At 44.9% G+C, this 19628-nt stretch overlaps 1 protein-coding gene across 9 annotated transcripts in view; it reads left to right on the forward strand.

Moving 5' to 3' along the window:
• kat6a (K(lysine) acetyltransferase 6A) overlaps window positions 1-19628 on the forward strand; it is a 40317-nt gene that overhangs the window by 1654 nt on the left and 19035 nt on the right. For 6 of the 9 annotated variants that reach the window (XM_015342018.2, XM_015342055.2, XM_015342071.2 and 3 more), the window contains exons 2-5: window positions 1360-2773; window positions 3601-3636; window positions 18194-18302; window positions 18740-18855. In XM_015342018.2, the coding sequence (XP_015197504.2) occupies window positions 2120-2773; window positions 3601-3636; window positions 18194-18302; window positions 18740-18855 (915 nt within the window). In that variant the 5' untranslated portion in view covers window positions 1360-2119. Of the gene's footprint in view, window positions 1-25; window positions 273-1359; window positions 2774-3600; window positions 3637-18193; window positions 18303-18739; window positions 18856-19628 lie in introns of those variants that run through there. The other 3 variants (XM_015342062.2, XM_015342078.2, XM_015342028.2) reach the window with 2 other exon arrangements.

The following is a 19628-nucleotide window of genomic DNA, read 5'->3' on the forward strand; positions in this document are numbered from 1 at the left end:
ACCTCTTGCAAGACGGTAAAGCCGTATCGGTTAAGACCCATTTTAAAAATGGAGCAGGACAGTAACTACAGAGCATTACAGTGATAGTTTTTTTTACTGTACAATACCAGTGCTGGAAAAGAGTGTGGTAGATGAATAGTAAAGATAAGGCAATCAAATAATAATGAGGTTTCAAAATAAACCTGCAGGAAGATAACATGACATAAGAGGTCCGGACAGACCTCAAAATCCGGTGAATGACTGGAGCCCGTGCCTGAGAAGCGTGTGCCAGGGTAAGCAGACTTCCTGCTGAGAGGCAAATGAAACTGTAATGGGCTGAGCTGAGACAGCTGAGCAAGCTGGAGGGTGGCACAGCACCAAGGGACAGGTGTACTGCTGCGTGCACGTGACCCATGAGCACATGACCGGCTCCAGTTTTATGGTGCATTAAAAAAATGGACGTGCCCCAGAGAGCTGTTGTCCCTTTTTGTCATCACGGTACTACTTTGCTTATAGAATGTCCTGCCTCCTTTATGATTTTCAGACCCATTGCTGGCTACTGCTTTTTGTTTTTTTTCTGCTTTGTTTTATGCTTGGGGTTTGTTTATGTTCGTAAGTGAAGACTGATTCTTGTGATGTGGCAGGGCGGTGCATGTTTCCAGTGGTAGCGTGCCTATTCGTGTGTGATTGAACCATTCTGAAGAAGTCGGGAGATCACAAAAGTTGGGAAAATAACAGCCCAGATTTTGTTTCGGACAAACCAGCCCACACCGTGCCAGGGGATGCCCCTCTCTTTGCACAGCAGTTCAATCAAGCAACGGTCTGAAGACTGTGCTCTTGAAACAGCAAAGCAGTGTGTTTAATGTGAATTCATGCATGTCTATCCAAATTCAAAATAACCTCATGAGGCGCACTTATCTGGCCTGGGGTTTAGGCGATAAAGCCCCGAATGAGTTAAGCTGGTGGGCAGTAGACTGGTCAGTTTCCTGCTCTCTATGGATTGGTCTGGGAATTGAACGGAGGTGAGATGCTGGCGTGTGCAAGCTTGCTGTCTTCGTCTCCTGTATGGAAACAGTGCGTATTAGCTTACATCGCCTGCTTGAGACCAGCCATCAGGTGACCTGTTTCACATTCTGAACAAAGCAGTCGCAGGGGAGAGAAGTTTGATATTTAATTTGTTTTAAGAATGGGTGTTTTACGGACTGGGGTGTTTTGCTTGTACTGTGCATTTCCATTTCTGGCATTTATTTGTAGGCTTCTCATGGTGCTCTCTGCAACCCTTGTGTTGTGGCGGTGCTTGTGGAATTAGCCGGTACGGGCTGAAGCGCAGCGTGTCCGTGTTTCCTCGTGCCTAACCGCTGCTCCGTGTCCTCTCCGCAGGGTGTGCGCGCCGCTGAGGCGCAGGCGGCATGAAGGTGATCGGGCAGTGCTGGTCCCTGGGGTGAGATCTCCGTATCGCCGGAGCCGCCACCGCAAGCTTCCACGCTGTCACCTGGAGCAGAACCACGCCGCGGGAGAGGAGCACGCAGAGGCGCTCGTGGAGGACAAATCCCGCTTCCCTGCTGGGGCTGTTTTTATTTATTGTTTTAAAGACCTTTCTTCATTTTCCGGCCTTCATTGAAACACTAATGGAAAGAAAAATTGGAGTCGGGTTGGGCGAGAGATGAGGAAAAATCCTTTGTGGAAAACACTACAAAAACTGTGACAAGATAACTGCAGCTTTTTTTTTTTGTTCTTTTGGCCTTTGTGGCATCTTGCCTAGTTTTGTTCCGCCCTGTTGTGGATTATTAAAAGAACAGTAGCTGAGCAAACCCGGAGAAAAGCGTCACGGATACCATCCTTTCCCTCTGTTTTTGGTTTGGCCTTCTTCTTAAAGAAGGTAACTTTTACCCCGCTCCAAGAGGGAGTGGGGGTTGCCACGGAGACGCAGACCGGGGGGGTGGGGGGGGGCTGGGTGGCACGCCTATGCTATGGTCAGCTGCTCCCTGCCAGTCTGCCGCTGCTCGTGCTCTGGCTCTGAGGGACTCTCCGCACGGCATCGGGATAAAGGATAGCCGGCGGAGGAGGGCGTAGGAGGGAGGAGGAGGAGGAGGAGGGGGCTCGGCTCGGGCGAGGAGGGCACAGGGCGGGCGGTTCCTGGATGGGCGTGTCGTCTGGCCGCCGCCGCAGCCGAGCGTCAGCCATGGTGAAGCTGGCTAACCCGCTGTACACTGACTGGATCTTGGAGGCCATCAAGAAGGTGAAGAAGCAGAAGCAGCGCCCATCTGAGGAGCGAATCTGCAATGCGGTCTCCATGTCCCATGGGCTGGACCGGAAGACGGTCCTGGAGCAGCTGGAGCTCAGTGTCAAGGATGGCTCCATCCTGAAGGTCTCTAACAAGGGCCTGAACTCCTACAAGGACCCCGACAACCCCGGCAGGCTGGCCTTCCCCAAACCTCGGAACAATAGTGCTAGCCCGCCCAAGGCGTCGGGGTTTGACTGGAATAAACTCATCAAACGGGCGCTGGAGGGGCTGCAGGAGCCCGGCGGCTCCTCTCTGAAAAGCATTGAGCGTTATTTGAAGGGCCAGCGCGATGTAGCCGCCTCCATTAACAGCGCGGGCTCCTCGGCGGCCCTGTTCCACCAGCAGCTGCGGCTGGCCGTGAAGCGTGCCCTGGCTCACGGCCGGCTGCTCAAGCAGGGGCCGATGTACCAGCTGAGTGGGCGTGGCGTGGCCTCTCAAACCGAGGTACCCCCTGTAGACTCGCTGGCTTCCCTGCCCCCTGTCCGCCTGCTGCCCCACGAGAAGGACAAGGTAAGAGCCTGCTGTGTGCCGGAGTGCCTCTCTGCAAACGATTGTGTCAAAAAGGTGCCGGGAAACAGAGGTCCCCACTCTCTGTGGTCATTACAAGTCCCAAGGTTTTTCTCAAAAAGAGTAGGGGTGTTACTTACACAGTGTCTTAGCCAAATTCCCACCTCTGAACTGGCTTCATCACTCTGTTCTCCTCCACACTGATAGCTGATGTGTGGTGAGCGTACTGGAGCATCATTTAGCTTTGTGCTGCACATTGGTGGTGGTGGAGGGGAGCTTTGAATGGAGTGTCCAGAAAAGCACTATATAAGTGTAGGCGGTTATTTAAAGTATTTAGACTTCCATTGCACAGTATTTACATCTAATTCAAGGTTAACCAACCACAGGCACATTAAGTATACTAACACAATAACATAAAAAGACTAGTGAAACATGACTGCAAGACTGCATTATGGTTCACTGTCAGTGACAAATGAAATGGATCAAACTGCTGTGCACCTGGACTCAGATCTGTTTTCCTAGTATATCTTCAGAAAATTTCAAAGCGCTATACCTGGTCTAAATTGTATTCCGTTTTAAGCTCTTTAGTTGATTAAGTTATCAAATGAAGAAGATGTCTCAAGACAACTATACACCACTGTGCCCTGTGGAGTACAGAGTTCTGCTTGGACAGGGCCTCCTTTCTGATTCTGTTTCAGGGTCAACTTGATCCCTGTTGCCAGACCAGACCCTATCGCAAGAGCCAGTCCAGGTCCTGAAATTGTCTCCTGCTGTTCATCTTATTTATAGTGTGGTGCAGTGCAGTAATGAAGAGCCCTTTCTGCTTGCAGATGCTGTTGAAGAATGGAGGAGTCCCCTCTAGCAGGGCAAGTGGCTAGGCTGGAGGAAAACTCTGACTGAGGGATAGTGGATGAGGGGAGGTTGCCTGTGTGAAAGTGTGCAGTGTAATCTTGGGCTGTGCTCATGTTAGGATTTCAGAGAATTGTTGGACATGTTTTCCAGCTGAGCACAGCAATAGAGTACAAGAATTCAATGTAACTCTGATTTCTGGAATCACTTGTAGATGTGAGCACTGAAGAGAAAGGGTAGTGAGGTCTCAAAGCTGTTCACAGTGTGGCCCGGGCAGAAGTGTCCCAGGTGACGCAGTATGTGGGAGGAGCTGGACACTTTTAACAGGTCTGGCTGGTTGTGCATTAATATCTTGACAAGTGTCTGTGAATCTTGCCAGATTCACCTGAAGAGAGATGAACTCCTGGCCTGTAGGATTGGTGGGAAGCTTCACAAAGTCCCATAGCGTGGTCCTGGGATTTGGTTAAATAGAAGGTTCTTTTCACCTCCCTCAATTCTATGATGATGCTTCCACTAGGTGGGAGCAAAACATCTCCAGCAAATAGTCTCCTTTCAGGTATTGCAACTAGTTTTGCAGTTTGTGTGAGCAGTGAAAACGGTGTCCTAAAAAGCAAGTTAAATCATTTGGATTGCAGTTTGATCCGGAATCAGGAAAATACTGGCTTTCTAATCTGCAGATTTGTGAACTTATAAACCTTCTGCACAGTAGGTTTGCTGTGAAGGACCCCAAATGCTGCCAGAAACAGATGCAAACCTGTATTCAGCCGACCTCTGTGTTGCAGAGCAGCACGTTATCTTGGACGGTATTGATTCCATTACTTTTTATATAAAAACTGTAAAATCCTCAGTGATTAGCAACTTGGAAATGCCAGGGTCTGTTCAGTTCTGGTCCTTGAGGTCTGATATGTCAGGTGTTCATTCCTCATGTCTTAAAGGCTGCTGATTCTTCAGGCACATTTGCTTTGAAGAAGCCTAGAAACTGTCTGACGCTTCAGGGCCAGGCCTGGCTGGCCCTTAAACACGGACTGTTTTGACTATGCTAGTTTCAGTGTGGTCAGTTTCATATTTTTTGAACATTCTCATTCTCGTTTTGAAAAAGGAGACCGAAGTGAGGTTTGCCACTAGGAAGCTTTGTGAAAAATACATTTTTGCAAACTTGGTAGTGTCTTTGGGACATATGACTTGACAAATTGGGATGAATGTGTTGGGTACCCTGAAATTAAATAATGTCAATCATTAGCCTCATTTGTATAATTAAGAGCTCAGGTGGGATGAACATTGAGGCATCTAGTTGCTTGTCAGGATGAGGTATGAGGAAGAATTGCAGGTGTTCCAATGTCCTGGGCTCTGTATTTTTTTCCACAAAGATTCACCCTCTGTGGTTCTGGCTGTGGTTGTAGCCTTGTAGAGGACTTGTTTACCCTTGTGACAAAGATGCTGGTGTTCCGAGGTGGTGCTGGTTTCCGGTGCCTCTAAGTTACCCTTTGTGAATTACTGCATTGAGGGCTCACTTGGCTGTGTGTTAGATGGCAGGTTGTGTTGTTAAGCTCACAGAATGCTCCTGGATGCTATTACTTTGTCTGATTTCTACAGTACAGTAGCTGCAGATACCGAATTGTGTTGTCAAACACTAAATGTTTAAATTTTGCAGGCCGATTGCAACTGTCTGATCTTGTGCTATTGTATCTCGGTATCGCTCTGCTTGAGGCAAGTGAAAATTCATGTTGCTGTTGAGAACAATGGGTATTGTTGACACCATGCCAATTTAAGTCTGCTGTGCCAAATTACTACTCTTGTGCCAGGCAAAGCAGAAGATGTCCTCTCATGAGGCAGCTCACACTAGGTAAGGCCCAGCAGAGATTATCTGAGATGAGCTCCGTTTCTTATGAGCTTGGTAGTTGTAGCTGGTCTGCTTTGGCCATTCTCTCAAGCTTTCTGCTGTCATGCTTCAGTTTCCTGGATGTGTGTTCGTTTTTGGCAGCAGGGGTCATTGTATAATGTAACAACCAATTCAGTGAAACATCCTGTGCTGGATCAGGTGATCTCAGTCATCATAGACTAAAACATTTTTTAACATTGTAGCAGTCTCAAGTTGATAGTTGACAGTAATTCTATCGATATGTTGTGCTAGTGATTAGTGTGTCCTGTTAACTCCCATGTGTAGGGCACAAGAATTTAAATACTGACAGTGAGGACCAAAGACTTTAAAAACAGGACGTGCACCCTCCTTCCTTTTTTAGTCAGCTTGTGTGGTGGGAGGAGGGATACTACTTCACTCACTCAGGGATACTACTTCAACCATCTGAAGTTGTCGAAGCATTCTTCAAGGCCCAGAGCTTTTCTTGACCCCGTGTGTCAGTTTGCTTAAAAGTGGTGTTTGTGAAGCCCACCAAACAAGTCATTGTGGCTTCGCCAGAGAAGCTGACTTTGCACAACTCTAGACTTATATCTCTATGCCAGTCTGAGACTAGGGTGTTAGCTCAGTAGTCGGCTCCCAGTCAGCTTCTGTCAGTGTGCATTGGTTACCACCCATAGTAATTTTCCTGGTGCTCTAATGTCTTCATCACTAGCCTTGTTTACCTTAAGTACTTTTACAGTGTTGTGCCTGGGTATAGTGTGTTTGTATCTCTGATGGCATATATTGAGAAAGTGTTATTGTCCTGGTCGCAGCTTTTGTTCATTCATCCCTGTAAGGTGTCGCTTATAACTAAATTGATGCTGAGATTCTAGCATCTGTTAAAGTGCGTTTTTGACCTCCTCTAGACACGTGTTCGGCAGTTCCATTCAGTGAGCAGATATCGGTGTGAGCTGAAAATCCCTATTGCGTGGTGCTCTTGCTGAAACTGGGGGTCAGTGGGAGGTCAGAGATGCCGGGGGGGGAGTTCATGTAGGGGTCACGAAGATAGGTAGCAAATCTGATCTTTTCTCCATGTAACACAGAAAGCTGTTTGTCCTTTGCCATGCTTATTAAGGGGATGTTTTTCTCTCCTGAAATGGTAAGAAGCTTACATAGGGCCCATTACAAGGCATAGGTGAGAATGGCTTGAGTTTCTCCTTTCTACGGAGTTGAAAACACGCTTAAGGGGGCTGAAATCGGTAGACATTGAAAGCCTTGCTAAAGGTTGATTGTTGACAGTGGTAAGTACTGTTGATTAAGTCTGCCACACAGTTACTGTACATGGTATGAAAGAGCTGTTTTAAACCATTTCACAAAGCCAGCTCCATATGCTTACCTGTGTACTGCTTACTTGAATACCTGGGGTAAGACCGTGTAGGCTGCTTCCCCTGGCAGGTTTTTACTGACCCGAAGGGGCCCTCTGAGGTGGTCCCCAGAACCCTGGTACAGGACTTGGATCTTTTCACCACAGAGCTAGCAGTGTGTGACGCTGAAGTTCAAAGGCAGTCAGCTCTGACAAATCCTTGAGTGGATCTGTTGATTTGCAGTTTCATCTTTTCAAAAGTTAATTTAGATTGACCAGAGTGGCTGTTGTGAGGGGAAGGAGTAAGCTTGAAGTGCTGAGGAGCCCTTGACTGTTCTAGATTGATGTTCTGTATTAAGCTAAGTCTTGCCAAATTTATAAAATTGTCTGTGTACTGCAGATCTCATGACAGAGGTAGCTTGACTCAGGTGGTGTTTAGATTTGCACACCATGCTGGAGTAATTCTGCTTTTAAAAGCCCTTGGGTCCGAGGAAAGTAGTTTCTAATTTTTTGGTGGATTTTATCAGTTGGGTGTCTGTTACATTTTGGTTCTGCTGATTTATTGGCTGTGTTGCTGACACATTGGATTAGAACCGTTTCTGAGACACTTCAGGGCTGGAAAGGAACCTCCCATTGAGCAGCAGATTGATCCATTTCAAGCTGTACTAGCTGTAAGCTCTTGTAATTATACTGTTTATGCAGAAAATTAAATGACATTTATTTATGCAGAGTTTCTCAAAATATTGTTACTAGCATGCAGTGTCAAGCACCTGCTATTGGCATCTATATAGAACCACCAGCATCTGGTAAAACCTGCAGTGGATCAAACGTCTGTGCAGCGGGAGTCTGATTGCAGTACTCCAGTACTGCTGTTCTTTTGTTGCAGTCCATTTGAACATTAATAGCCATTATCTGGTTCTTCTGTAACAGTACTAGGCACATGTATAATATTGGACAGCGGGTGAAATGGAAGGAAGTTTTCCACTAGACCTCTCTACACAGCGGTGAACTTTAGTGCCTCCTTGGTGTAAAAACCCAACAGGAAAAAACAATGAATGAATTCCAAAGAATGGACTATTGACTGAGTGAATGAGCAGCTGTAAAACCAGTATGCCCTCTGTGCGTATCAGTTGCCAATTTTGCCCTTTATTACCACTAATTGCCATGATAGACACCTCCACCCTTTCATGAGAGTTGTGTGAGTCTACTGTGGCAGTTAGTCGTTTCATTTCTCTGTAGTTTGTGCCGCTCGGGACCTGTTTGATTTGGCTGCTCTTCAGTCAGTGCTTGTCTGTTGATCAGCTTGTGGATACACAAGTCTTTAATTAATAATTTAGTTAATATTAATAAAAGTAATGTCAGGCTAGGACAGACGTCGAGGCATAGTTTCTTGAAACCTAATCTTGTATGTTGCTTAAGTGCTTGTTTGAAGATGAAGGCAGTAACAATGGGGCAGGTAAAATACCTGAGCCATGCGTTGCTCCCATTCTCTGTGGTTAGTGTGTCTGAAGGGAAGTATTGCACCACCTTGTTTGTTATATCCATAGCAAAGCCATGGGACAGTGCACCTTGGAGTTTGGCAGGGATACAAATCAAACTTCCTTTGCATAACAGTGTGATCTGTATCGGGTTTTACCACCTATGGTACTTGTACAAGTCAGTGCCAGTTTTTTTTTTGCCTTAATTTAATTTGCATGGTGAATTGTGGAGGGATGGCATGGCGGATGAGTGGTTAGCATTTGCTGCCTTACAGCACTGGAGCCCTGGGCTAAGTTCAGAACCTGGGGCACTATCTGTGTGGAGTTTGCATGTTCTCCCCATGTTCCTGTGGGATACCTCTGGGACTTCTGGTTTCCTCTCGTAGTCCAAAGACCTACCGGTGGGTTAATTGGTTTCTAGAAAAATTGGCCCTGCTTTAAACGTGTGCGTGTCTGTGTGTCCTGCAGCGGACTGGTTTCCCGTCCGTCCAGAGTGTACCCAGCTTTGCGCTCGTTTGCTTGCTTGGATAGGCACTGGCTCCTGTGCAACCCTGAATTGGAACAAGCACTTAGAAAATGCATGGATGGAATTTGTGAAATATTACATAGGAACCACATCCTTCTGTTTAAAATGAGAAGTTTATCATACTTGCACACTAAGGTAGTTGGTAGCCCTGCTTTAACTTTCCTTTCTCTTGCCCTAGTCCTGTGGAGTGCTTGTGGCGTCTTACACATTGGTATCTCTGCTCTGCTTATCCTGACTGCACCGCACTCAGAAAGCATTTTCTCCCCACTCCGAGTTTGACTCCCTTTGCAAAGGGGTAGATCCTGCTGGGAGAAACAGACCAACCTCATCTTGAACAGAGGTGTAATGTTTTAACTTTGGTTACCAATAGGTGCTACGCATATGATACTTTTGAATATTTGTTGGGACTGATGTTTGGTGATGAAAGTTTTAAAATATAAAGCTTGTTTCTTTTATCATTACAATGCAATCTGTACTACAGACAGAAGCTGGTAAAACCTGGAGTAGTATTTGATTCCCCTCAAATCAAGAACAAGATGATGCTGTACTAGCACTTCTCAACCCAGAGCATCTCAGAGTTCTTCAGGAGTGGATGAGCGACAGCAGTTGTGTACGTCCAGCCTTGCTACACCAGCTGCCCAGGTGGTGAAGTATGAGAAATTGCTTTACCAATTAAATTAAGACGGAACTTTAGCGAGGTCAGTTAGTACACGCCCAGCAGGGAATTGAGCCAGGACACTGGTGTTAACACCTAGTCTTGCTGCACCCTGGGATTATTAATGACAAAAGTAGTCCTGCTCTCTAACCTTTAATGTCTCATATGAAGGGCAGCAGTTTCTGCAGCATGCTCTCCCCTGTTACTATTTCTGTGGCATTGGTTGGGAAATTGTGGTCCTGAGGGAAGGGAGCCTCCTAACAGTTTTCAATTTGATAAACGGAACTCTGCTTTTGAATAAGGATTAACCAATAAGACTGTAGTACACTGTGAGTTGTACACTGTTTATGTACTAGAACAAACTTCTGCAGTGCTTCCTGTGACGCTGGCAGAAAGAGGCCGAGAGTTAGCTCAAGTTAGCTTTGTGTTACTAGAGGGAAATAATTAAGGTTTGAACTTGCGTGTTGGGGAAGAGCTGTGATCCTGTGACTCCACATGCTGCTTGTGAATTCTGATGTTCAAGTAGTAGTAATAGCTTAAAGTTTTTGATGAGAATGAAACCTAATTTGACTTTTGCCACTTAAATGACATAACCAAATGGCAATATCAAATTCCGAACAGCGTTTTTTAGACCGTTAGTACGTTTTCATCCATTATGTTGTTTTATTTGCTATTCAGGGTTATTTCAAATTCAATTGAAGTGTCTCCCTGAACATTAGCTTTAAAATCATATTCCGATCTCTGAATATTGCATGTCATTATTATACATATCCAGAATTTGCATTGAAACTCAAATAGTAAGCAAAGATACAAATGGCTTGTTTCATTTTCGGAACTGTCCATCCGAATTAAAATGAAACAGGTAGGGCTTGCCTAGAAAGGTAATAGTGCATTGAGCATCAAAATCAACTGCATTAGATTCAAGCTTTAATTAATGGCTTTTTATTTTGTACGAAGTGAAATGACATTTCATTGAGCAGGCATGACAGTTAAATTTAAACTAATTAACATTTGTCATCAACAGGGGGTCTCCTGAGAGAGTCACAGGCTAGTAGAGTGTGTGGCCACCGCTGGAAGCAATACAAGCTGTACATGTGTGACAGATGCTTGGCACCAAGTTGCACAGTTTTTGTGGGATTCTGTCCCATTTCTTTCCTTGAACTATAGCTAATCTGCTCTCTGGTCTCTGAGCCCTGGATGCCACATGTCATCCCAGCTTATTCCACAGATGTTCCTGGGGCTCAGGTCTAGTGAGTGAGGCAGCCATGGTTTAATTAACAAACATGTTCTCGTCTTGCATTGTTGTTGTTACAAGAACAGTGTGAGGGTGTGGTTTGTCCTGCTGCAATGCTGTCACATCAGGATGAGCCCACAGCAAGTGAGATTCCAGGGACTTTGTGGCTTACAGTGGTGGACAGACACGCTGCTAGCCTATGATTGTTGTTGATAAAGAGATGTTGATCAACTGGTGGTAACATGTTAATCTAATGCCTGTTCAATAAAATATCCGTGCATCTGCTACATGAAAGAATTTTCCTTTATTATTATGCTCACTATTAAAATAAGTTGTTTACACAGGGCAGAGCAGGAGAAAGGTGGGGACAGTGTCTATTTGTATAACAGCCTTTGTGTTTTTAAGTGTGTGGATATGGACTATACTGACTTTGTCTGACCTCCTTACCTAAAATGTTCCTGATAGCCAAAAATGGTGGTGTTATTAGTGCAGCAGGCAGGCCATCGTGAATGGAGGATTTTGCAGACAAGTTTGTTAGAAAAGAAATTTGTCCTGCAACTTCGGAGAGCCTATCTTTGAGAGAGCTGGAGACGGGCAGGAATCTGTACAATGTCTCACCATTCTTAGTAAAACCACCCTCCCCTGCCTCCCTCTCGATTGCCCCATCATTTTTTCTCTTCCTGCTTCCCTTCTCAGTCAGATTTAACAAGCTTTATTGGTGTGATCGGTAAATTGTAGTGTTGCCAAAGTAAAGGACAATTGGAAGACCTTATGCTTATAAACATTTACAACAACTAATTCAGGAAGCTCACTCTCTTCTTCAGGCTGATGGGATTAGGCTTCCAGCTCTACCTTCACCCACAGTAGAACTGGAAGGTGTCGTGATTCTTACAGGATTGGGAATTCTGAGATAAGATTTGTTTTAGGGAAAATGTTTCTTATCCCAGAGTATTTTTTGCTGTGTGTGGCAGAAAATACTTCTGTCTTAGCTGCTCCCTACTGGCTGCAGGAGCGCAACCTGTCTTCTCTAGGCAGCTAGGTCTGTCTGTGTCTGTGTCGCCCAGTTTCTCTAGCCAGACCTTGGTCACTAACCCTGTATTTCTTCAGATTCTGGTTTTCCTTCTTGTTTCCCACGTTCTGTTTTAAAGTGATTTAAAGTGGTAAGTTTTTTTCCCTTTCATTCTAACCCTCACATACTGCAGCTTTCCTTTTCCAGCTCTCCCCGTCTGTCTCTTTTCTCTCTGCCTCTCTCTCAGTGCTGTGATGCCATGTGTCTTGTGGTGATCAATGGGGGTCTGGGGAGAGGGGCGAGGGGTCGGATTAAGAGGGGGGTGTGTGTGTGCGGAGAGTGTGAGATGTGTTTCACATGTTAATGAGAACCTTGACTGGGAAAGAGACAAGGACGGCAGGACTGCCTCTCTCTCTCTCCTGCTGTCATGGGCACTCTGTACCTGGGTGTGCGTCACGTACACAGCAGCAGCGCAGCAGCACCAAGGCTTTAAGTGTGTATATGAGAGAGGGAGGGAGACTAAAGAACTCTCGTGAGAGAAAAATGTTCATGCAGGAGTGGGTAGGAAAGTGGAGGAGAGAGTAAAGTTGGTGTCAAAAGGGCACAACCAGGAAATGTGAGGAAGGCAAGAACCCGGGCTGAAGTTATGAGAGATTTTCTCCTCCAAAGAGGTTTGTTGCTGACGTGTTTCACTTTAACAGGAACAATCTTGTTAACACATTCACATCAGAATTTGCTGATGTTTAAGCTGGTTCCATTTCATTAAAAGATTTCAATGATAGGTGTTACTTAGCTGTCTGAATATAGGCTTTCAGTTTTATCTTATTTACTGTAGAAAGATATTCATTTACTGAGACATGTATTAGTTGCCACGATTATACAGTAATCTTCATTATCGATGTGCAATACTTGTGATATTTATATCTGTGTAGCTGCATGAAATAAAAATTGTTCCAGAGAGTTACCAAACATTAAAACTAAACAAAACTTGTATGCTGTTAGATGGTACAGCTGTGTAATAAAGCAATGCATCACCTATGGTTAAAAAAGCTTTTTTTTCACATATCGCTCATTCTTCAGAAAAATGTGAATTAAATCAGGTTTATTTTTACGTTTGTTGGTTTGGAAAAAAATTGTCAGAGCGTTTAGTTGTCTCTAACACTTTAATTTTGTCTCTTTCAAAGATACCTTATCAAAGTCGAACATTTTAACAGGAGAAATAAAACAATATTGGGGAAAATGCTTTAATGTGAAAAAGCTGGCTAGACCGGTGTTTCTCCAAGCCCTGGCAGTGCCCGTGGCTTTCTTTCCAGTGGAGCTATCTTGACAAGTCTTTTTGTGATTTTAAACATGGAAACTGGTAATGAAAATTATGGAGTTGTTTTAGGACTCGAGAACAATGTTTGCACATTGTCAATCCAATCAGGTTTTCAGTGCGATTTAGATTTCAATTGCAACTATAACTGGAAGACGCTGAGGTCCTGGGCATCACACATCTACTGTTTTCCTCCCAGGTGCTTTCTCATTCTATCCTCAAGGTTACGATGCTGACAGGGCTTTCCTCGTGTGTGAGCATAGATGGCTTAATCAGGAATACACACCCATTGTCGCCTCCCTCCTCTCTCATCCTGTCCTGAGTCCCAGTGGCAGAGTTCCGCATTGAGCCTAGGTATAAAGGCCCATTATTACACCCAGGTGTCAAAGATGTCACTAAAAATAGTGTAATTATCGCCCTTTCCAGAAGCTGCGTGCGCGTAACCATGAGACTTTTGCTCTTTCTAGTTGAGTCCAGTGCAGAACACGCCAGATCTGAGTCCAGTCTCATTCAGCTGTGTATGTAGCCCATTTCTGGAAGGTTCAGAGTAATACATGCCATTCCAGTGATCCCGGTTTCCCATTTCCTTTCTTTCCCCACCATCGCTCATGCTTCGTCTGTCGGTTTGTGATCTTTATATTTTCCAAATGTCAGCTGCGCACCCCAGATGTTCTTCTTTTAAGAAGTTCTCTCCCTCCTTCTATCTATCCCTTGCTCTGCACTTTATAAAGGGCCTTGCGGTAGTGGTTTTACTATGCCAGTTAGTTTTCACAGGTCAGGACTGACTCTTCATTCACAGCAGCTTCAGATATGATCCGTGAAGCTGCTACTATTTGTGCATGTTTCACACGCAGGCTTTAGCTAGGTCTTAATTTTAAGATCTGTAGCAGCAAGCTGCAGTGGAAGTTGTCTCTCTAATTTTGGGAACAGAATCTGTTATAACACCGTTCACTGGTAATATATTACTTTTTTTTAAAAAGACACGTTTCCTTTTCCGAACATTTATAGTGTCCAGCTAAAACCAGTACAGCAAGTTTCAACACCTTCAGCACCACTAATCTCTGGCTAAGAGATTGTAATAAACAGTTGGGGAGAGCACATTAAATTTTAAAGGCAAGCAAAGCTAAAGGCCAGGAGAGTCACATAAAATCCTTCTTTTGTTAAAGAGAAAGCAGAAAAGAGGTAAAAAGGATTATGGCATCATGAAGCAGAGTTAAGGATAAGTGATGCTTGGGTCTGTGTGCGTGAAAGACTGAAATTTGGTATTGCTATTTTAAACCACAGGGCTGTACATCACACTGGACACTGATACCCCTTTTCCACTGGTACACCTAAGCTGTGGTGCACCAAGCTGTCATCGGACCCGAGCTCCGCGAGTCGGCCCCGTGTAGCTCAGGTGTTGGGTCACTGCTGCACCCGCGCCGTGATGCGTGATGTTGCAGGCAGCGTATCTGCAGCTTTGCAGGAGAGAGAACTATTTTTTTCATGGCTCTGCTTAGCATTTCTACCTGTACTCATTATTTCTAATTCCAAACTATATCGAGCCGGTGTGTTTTCCTTTTGGATCGAAGATCTCAACTCTTCTGGGCTACTGCCGTGTGCCAGGATTGTGATAAATGCGGTCTGTATGTATTTCTTCTGCCTCTGCTCCTCTTTCTTGTGCCCTGACTAACGCCGTGTGGTGGTGAGAGTAACCCAGCCTGCCGGCCTGAACACTGCAAACGGGTACCAGACAGTTTCCAAGGCTGAACGATTGAGGATCGGTTCCCTCTCAGCCTCACCGGCTCAGACGGGGGAAAGTCACACGGAACGGGATGGTACAGGGTTTCCTCGGCTTGGGTGTGCATTTGGAAAATGTCGGATCCCTGTTAGACTAAAGAGGGATGGAAAGAAGGACTGGGTTGAATTAGTGCATATAAGTGTGGAAGCTGAAAATAAGTGAGCTGAAAGTCGTGTGATTTGAAGGAGGGAGGCAGGAGAGGATGCCCAGTGGTGCACTGTCGGTGTTTGCTTTGGTGCTTCTCATGAGCTCTAGGGTCACTGTGTGCTGGAAGGCATATATCTGGATGTACTGTCTGCATTGACACTCATTCTCTCTCCATCAATAATGCAGCAGAGTCGAGCTTTTGAAAGTATTAGACCAGCTGGTTGTGCGTTAGCGAGCAGCTCTGTGTGACTCAAGCTGGAATCCTGTTACTGTCTCTCTCCCTTGTTCAGAGCCCTGAGGCTGAGCCTATAACTGCACTGCAGGACTAGCAGCTATACTAAACCTCACAGCAGGTTGAGCAAGTCAAGAATACAAGAGGCACACTCTTGGGTAAACATCAACATAAGGTTCTAGACAAACCATTGCAGTTTAATCTATTCCAGTTTTAATGAGCTGTGGGCTGTTGCACGTAAGCGCTAGGTGTGGAATACGTTAAGCTAATTTCTTTTAGTAGTGGCGGGAGAACAGTTAATATTGGGCTTCTTCAATTCAATTGAGCCCGCAGCTCAGATCTGAAGTGGATCAGCCTGCTGTGCAATAGAAATTTGATCTCTTTCTCTGTTAACTTGAATAAATAGATATAGACACATATAATGAGTAAATAACCAAATGTGTCCAATTTGTGGCTTCATCCTGGCAGCTTGTATAAGAGGATACAGCTTAGAATGGATATAGACCAAACAAGCTGGTTTCTGAGATGAAGTGATGAGAGAGAGGATGCACTAGGCTAAAATACCAGCAGGCCAGCAGGGGTCTTGAGAGTGTTTTCAGTGTAATAGAATAAAACCAGTTTACTCTTGGCTGTGCCAGATACATTGGCACTTTGTCATAATTAGACTAATTGTCCTGATTGAGGAACAGAGGCTGTGTTGACTCTGTCCTCATGTCCACTGACCTCCACGACCCGACACGCTCACCATGTTTAACGAGGGCGACTGTGATTAACGAGGGTGAGGGTGTTTAATGAGGTGCTGGACGGAATCCCTGTGTGCTGGCTCTTCTGGGCTGAGGCCAGAGATTCTCAATCAGTTCCTGTCTCTGAATGCCAGAACGGCATCCTGCCCTCTGTGCTGCAGTTCACCTTGAATACACCTCAGCAGAGTTAGTGGAAAATATCTCCTTTTTTTAATGTGATAAATCTACATTCTGTACCAGTCCTGGAGCCTTGCTGGCAGGGCTTCGATTTAAACACTATCTGATCACAGTTAAGTAATTTTATATCGACAGTATTGTTTTACAATATACAGCTGTCTGAATAGGCTATGAAATGCAATGGAGTTTGGTGCACCTACAGATGGGACTGTGGCGAGCAGATTTTAAGGGATAAACCATGAATACAATGTTGATTTGAAGAATTTCTTTCCTCTCATAGCAAGGGGAAGAAGACTAACGTCTTCCCATAGAGCGCTGAATACTGACTACAGACTCCTGCAGCTGCTCATCATTTTTAATTTAGCCCCCTCCCCCCTCAATCTGTATCATTCTAACGCTCTCCTAGAAAAAAGTCCCAATCTACTGGTTTCAAACAGCTGCATTTCACATAGTAAGTGAGCATGAAACTATCTTTAATGTGGATGGATTTGCTTTGTGCTGGAGAGCAGTTTATCCCAGGTCATGCTGTGTTGTAGCATCGGTGTGGACTTGTGCTTGGGGCTCGTAGCCTGTTACTGGTATGATGTGAGGCTACTGCTGTACCTTTGATCAAGGTACTTCACCCAGAAAGGGGAACAAACATAAGTGGCTATGGTGAAGTGTCGGCAAAGTCCTGTCAGTACAGTTGTGTAGGAATAGTGGACGATATATTTTTTGTTTGTTAGATTCCTGAATGTAAACTGTTTAAATGTTATTGTGATGTTCTCATTTCCCTGTCCTGGACTGACCGTGCTAATTGGAGAGGCGTGCTGCTGATTGACAGATGGAAGAGATGCTTGTCATTATGCGGGTTTTGGCAGAGCTGTGAAACCACATCTAAGGACAGGTGGCAGGGAGGAGGCAAAGTGGCTGTGCTGAGCAGCTGGCCTCCGAATCTGGAGTGTGTGATCACGCCTCTGTCAGGGGTGCGGGTCCTGTTGGGACAGCTGCACCGGCAGGAGAGCCGGGATAGCCCAGCCCTGGTCCTCAGGACCCAGGGGTCTCCAGGTTTGTTTGAACTGAGGCTTTATTGAAGTGAAGTCTGCTGAAGCTCTTAATTGCTCTTAAAAATTTCACCTTATTGCTGGTTGAGATATGAAACCTGCAACATTCACGAGCTGAGTGATTAAATAAAAATAATAAATTAGTTGAGTTTGTGGTTCAATCAAATATTTATTATGAAGCCTCAGGGGCTCCTCAGTGCCAGTATTAGGAAGCCCAGGACTAATAGATTGCTCTTTGACCCCATGCCCCCCTGGGGCTCGTTGTTATGGCACCAGGGTCAGGATTAGGAAGGAACAGAGCTTCACACCTGTGGAATTCTGTGTACTGACTCACAATTGTATCGGTAGTCACTAATACAAGAGAGACCCAACATTTGATATGTCTGGGACTCAAGTGCTTCCACTGCCATTCTATAAATATCAGACTTTGGCGTGGGTGTCTTTGTTAGGCCCTGCATAATTTACAAGCCCAGGCTTCACAGATACAGATGTTTGTTTGTGCTGATTTTTGATTGCTGTTCTTATTTGTTGTTAGGTGCCGGAGGTCTATCTCATTGGCATACAGAAAGCAGAAATCGAATTGTACATTCCTTTGTATTTGTGTGCATGGGAGAGTGCATTGTTGAATGCGATTTCCAGGTTTTTTACATCCTTCATGTCGGGAAGGTACTGGGTAAGTGCCACTGTGCTGCATGAGAGTGAGCAGTGGAGTGTTTATGGTGCCCTCTACTGTGCAGAAAAGGATATTACAGGATATTGCACCAGCCTTGGCTTGCTTTGAAGTAAGGTATGCTTCTGGGGATGGTTTGCAGCTGTGCAAGGAAATGTATACATTTTTAGAAATTAACTTTTAACTGATTTTGGAAAAATCAACATTGCACCTGTTCTGGTGGTGTTGTATGCGAGTTGAAGACAGTATGTAAGTTCAGTGGGTCTCTGCATCCTTTCACCTTAAATTCAAGTGAATGCAGATCACAATATTAGTATATACCTCTGCGCCATCCTGTCTGAACCCTTCTCTGTCTGTGTGTCCAGCCGGTGGCAGAGCCCATCCCCATCTGCAGCTTCTGTCTGGGGACGAAGGAGCAGAACCGGGACAAGAAGCCGGAGGAGCTAATTTCGTGTGCGGATTGTGGGAACAGCGGTGAGTTGGGGGCCAGAGAGCCAAGAGAGCTATGTTTTTGGTATGGATAGACATTTAAAAACCATTGCTTGTGTGAGCTGAAGGGTTTTCATTCGTTCTTTAAAGTACTTCTCTTACATGAAAACAGAGGTGATATTTCAAAACCTGCAGTTATAGAATTCTTTTGTTTTTTATGTTCAGTTTACTGAGATGAAGACTAGAACTCAGCAGAAGACAGTTCTTAGTGTGGTCCTCTCCTGAAAAGAAGAGCATACCACATATTGATGATTTTGCTCTGAATGTGAATGCCCCGCATTAGTCAAATGGGAGATGTAGGAACTCTAGATATAAAAACAGGGGCTTAAAATGTAAAGGAGAGCTCTTGCCCTCAACTGCATCTGATATGCACCCACAAGGTATAGGGCACAAGGTGCTAATGTTTTCTCCTTCCCTGGCAGGTCACCCGTCGTGTCTGAAGTTCTCCCCAGAGCTGACGGTGCGAGTGAAGGCGCTGTGGTGGCAGTGCATCGAGTGCAAGACCTGCAGCTCCTGTCAGGACCAGGGCAAGAATGCGGTAAGTGTGTGAGGGAATTGCATGAAGATCTGTTCACTCTGCTGCTGCCTGTCCTGGGATCTTTTAGCAGCGCTTGCACTTCATATCAACTGTACATGTTCCTGTAATTCACAGGGATTCAGGCCTAACAACCTGTAGGCATTTAGTATATCTGCTACACATTTTGAACTGCTAATACGCGGGTATGATATCGTCTGAGATGGCTCTGGTTTTCGTTGGGGAAATTGTGAAAATCGTGGTTATAGACTGCAGAGCTGCTAGTGTGTACTGTCTGTAATTGTAAAATATTTCTCATGATCTATGAAGCTGCCTGTAGTTACTAGAGAATGTTGCTAATTTTGTTGTTGGTTCATTTTATTAGCAGTTTCCTATTTGGACCAGTTCAGTCTAACTTTTTTTTCTGAAATTTGCTTGTGGCTGCCAACGTTTTGCAAACAGTCCTTGCCCTTCCTTCACCAAATAGGCAGAAATCATCAGCCTTGTGCACTCAAAAAAGAAATGGCCTTTGGCTCAACGTTTCTGATGTATTCGCTCCATTTCATTTGAATTTTAAGAACAAAAGAGAAAAATCTCAAGACTGCGGGGTGGCCTTGACTGACTACTTCAGTCCAAAATGCTTTTGTGCAGTGGATTTTGACATTAGTCATCAGGCAAGATGCACAGTGTCACATTATAAGTATAGTAATATTAACTACTTATTTTTGTAATACTGAGATCATGCCTTTTGGATGTGATAACTGGAGCTTCCAAGGTATATTTCTGGGGAATTCTGT

Source organism: Lepisosteus oculatus, chromosome 2, assembly GCF_040954835.1.
Source record: "Lepisosteus oculatus isolate fLepOcu1 chromosome 2, fLepOcu1.hap2, whole genome shotgun sequence".
In the NCBI taxonomy this organism is placed as follows: domain Eukaryota; kingdom Metazoa; phylum Chordata; class Actinopteri; order Semionotiformes; family Lepisosteidae; genus Lepisosteus; species Lepisosteus oculatus.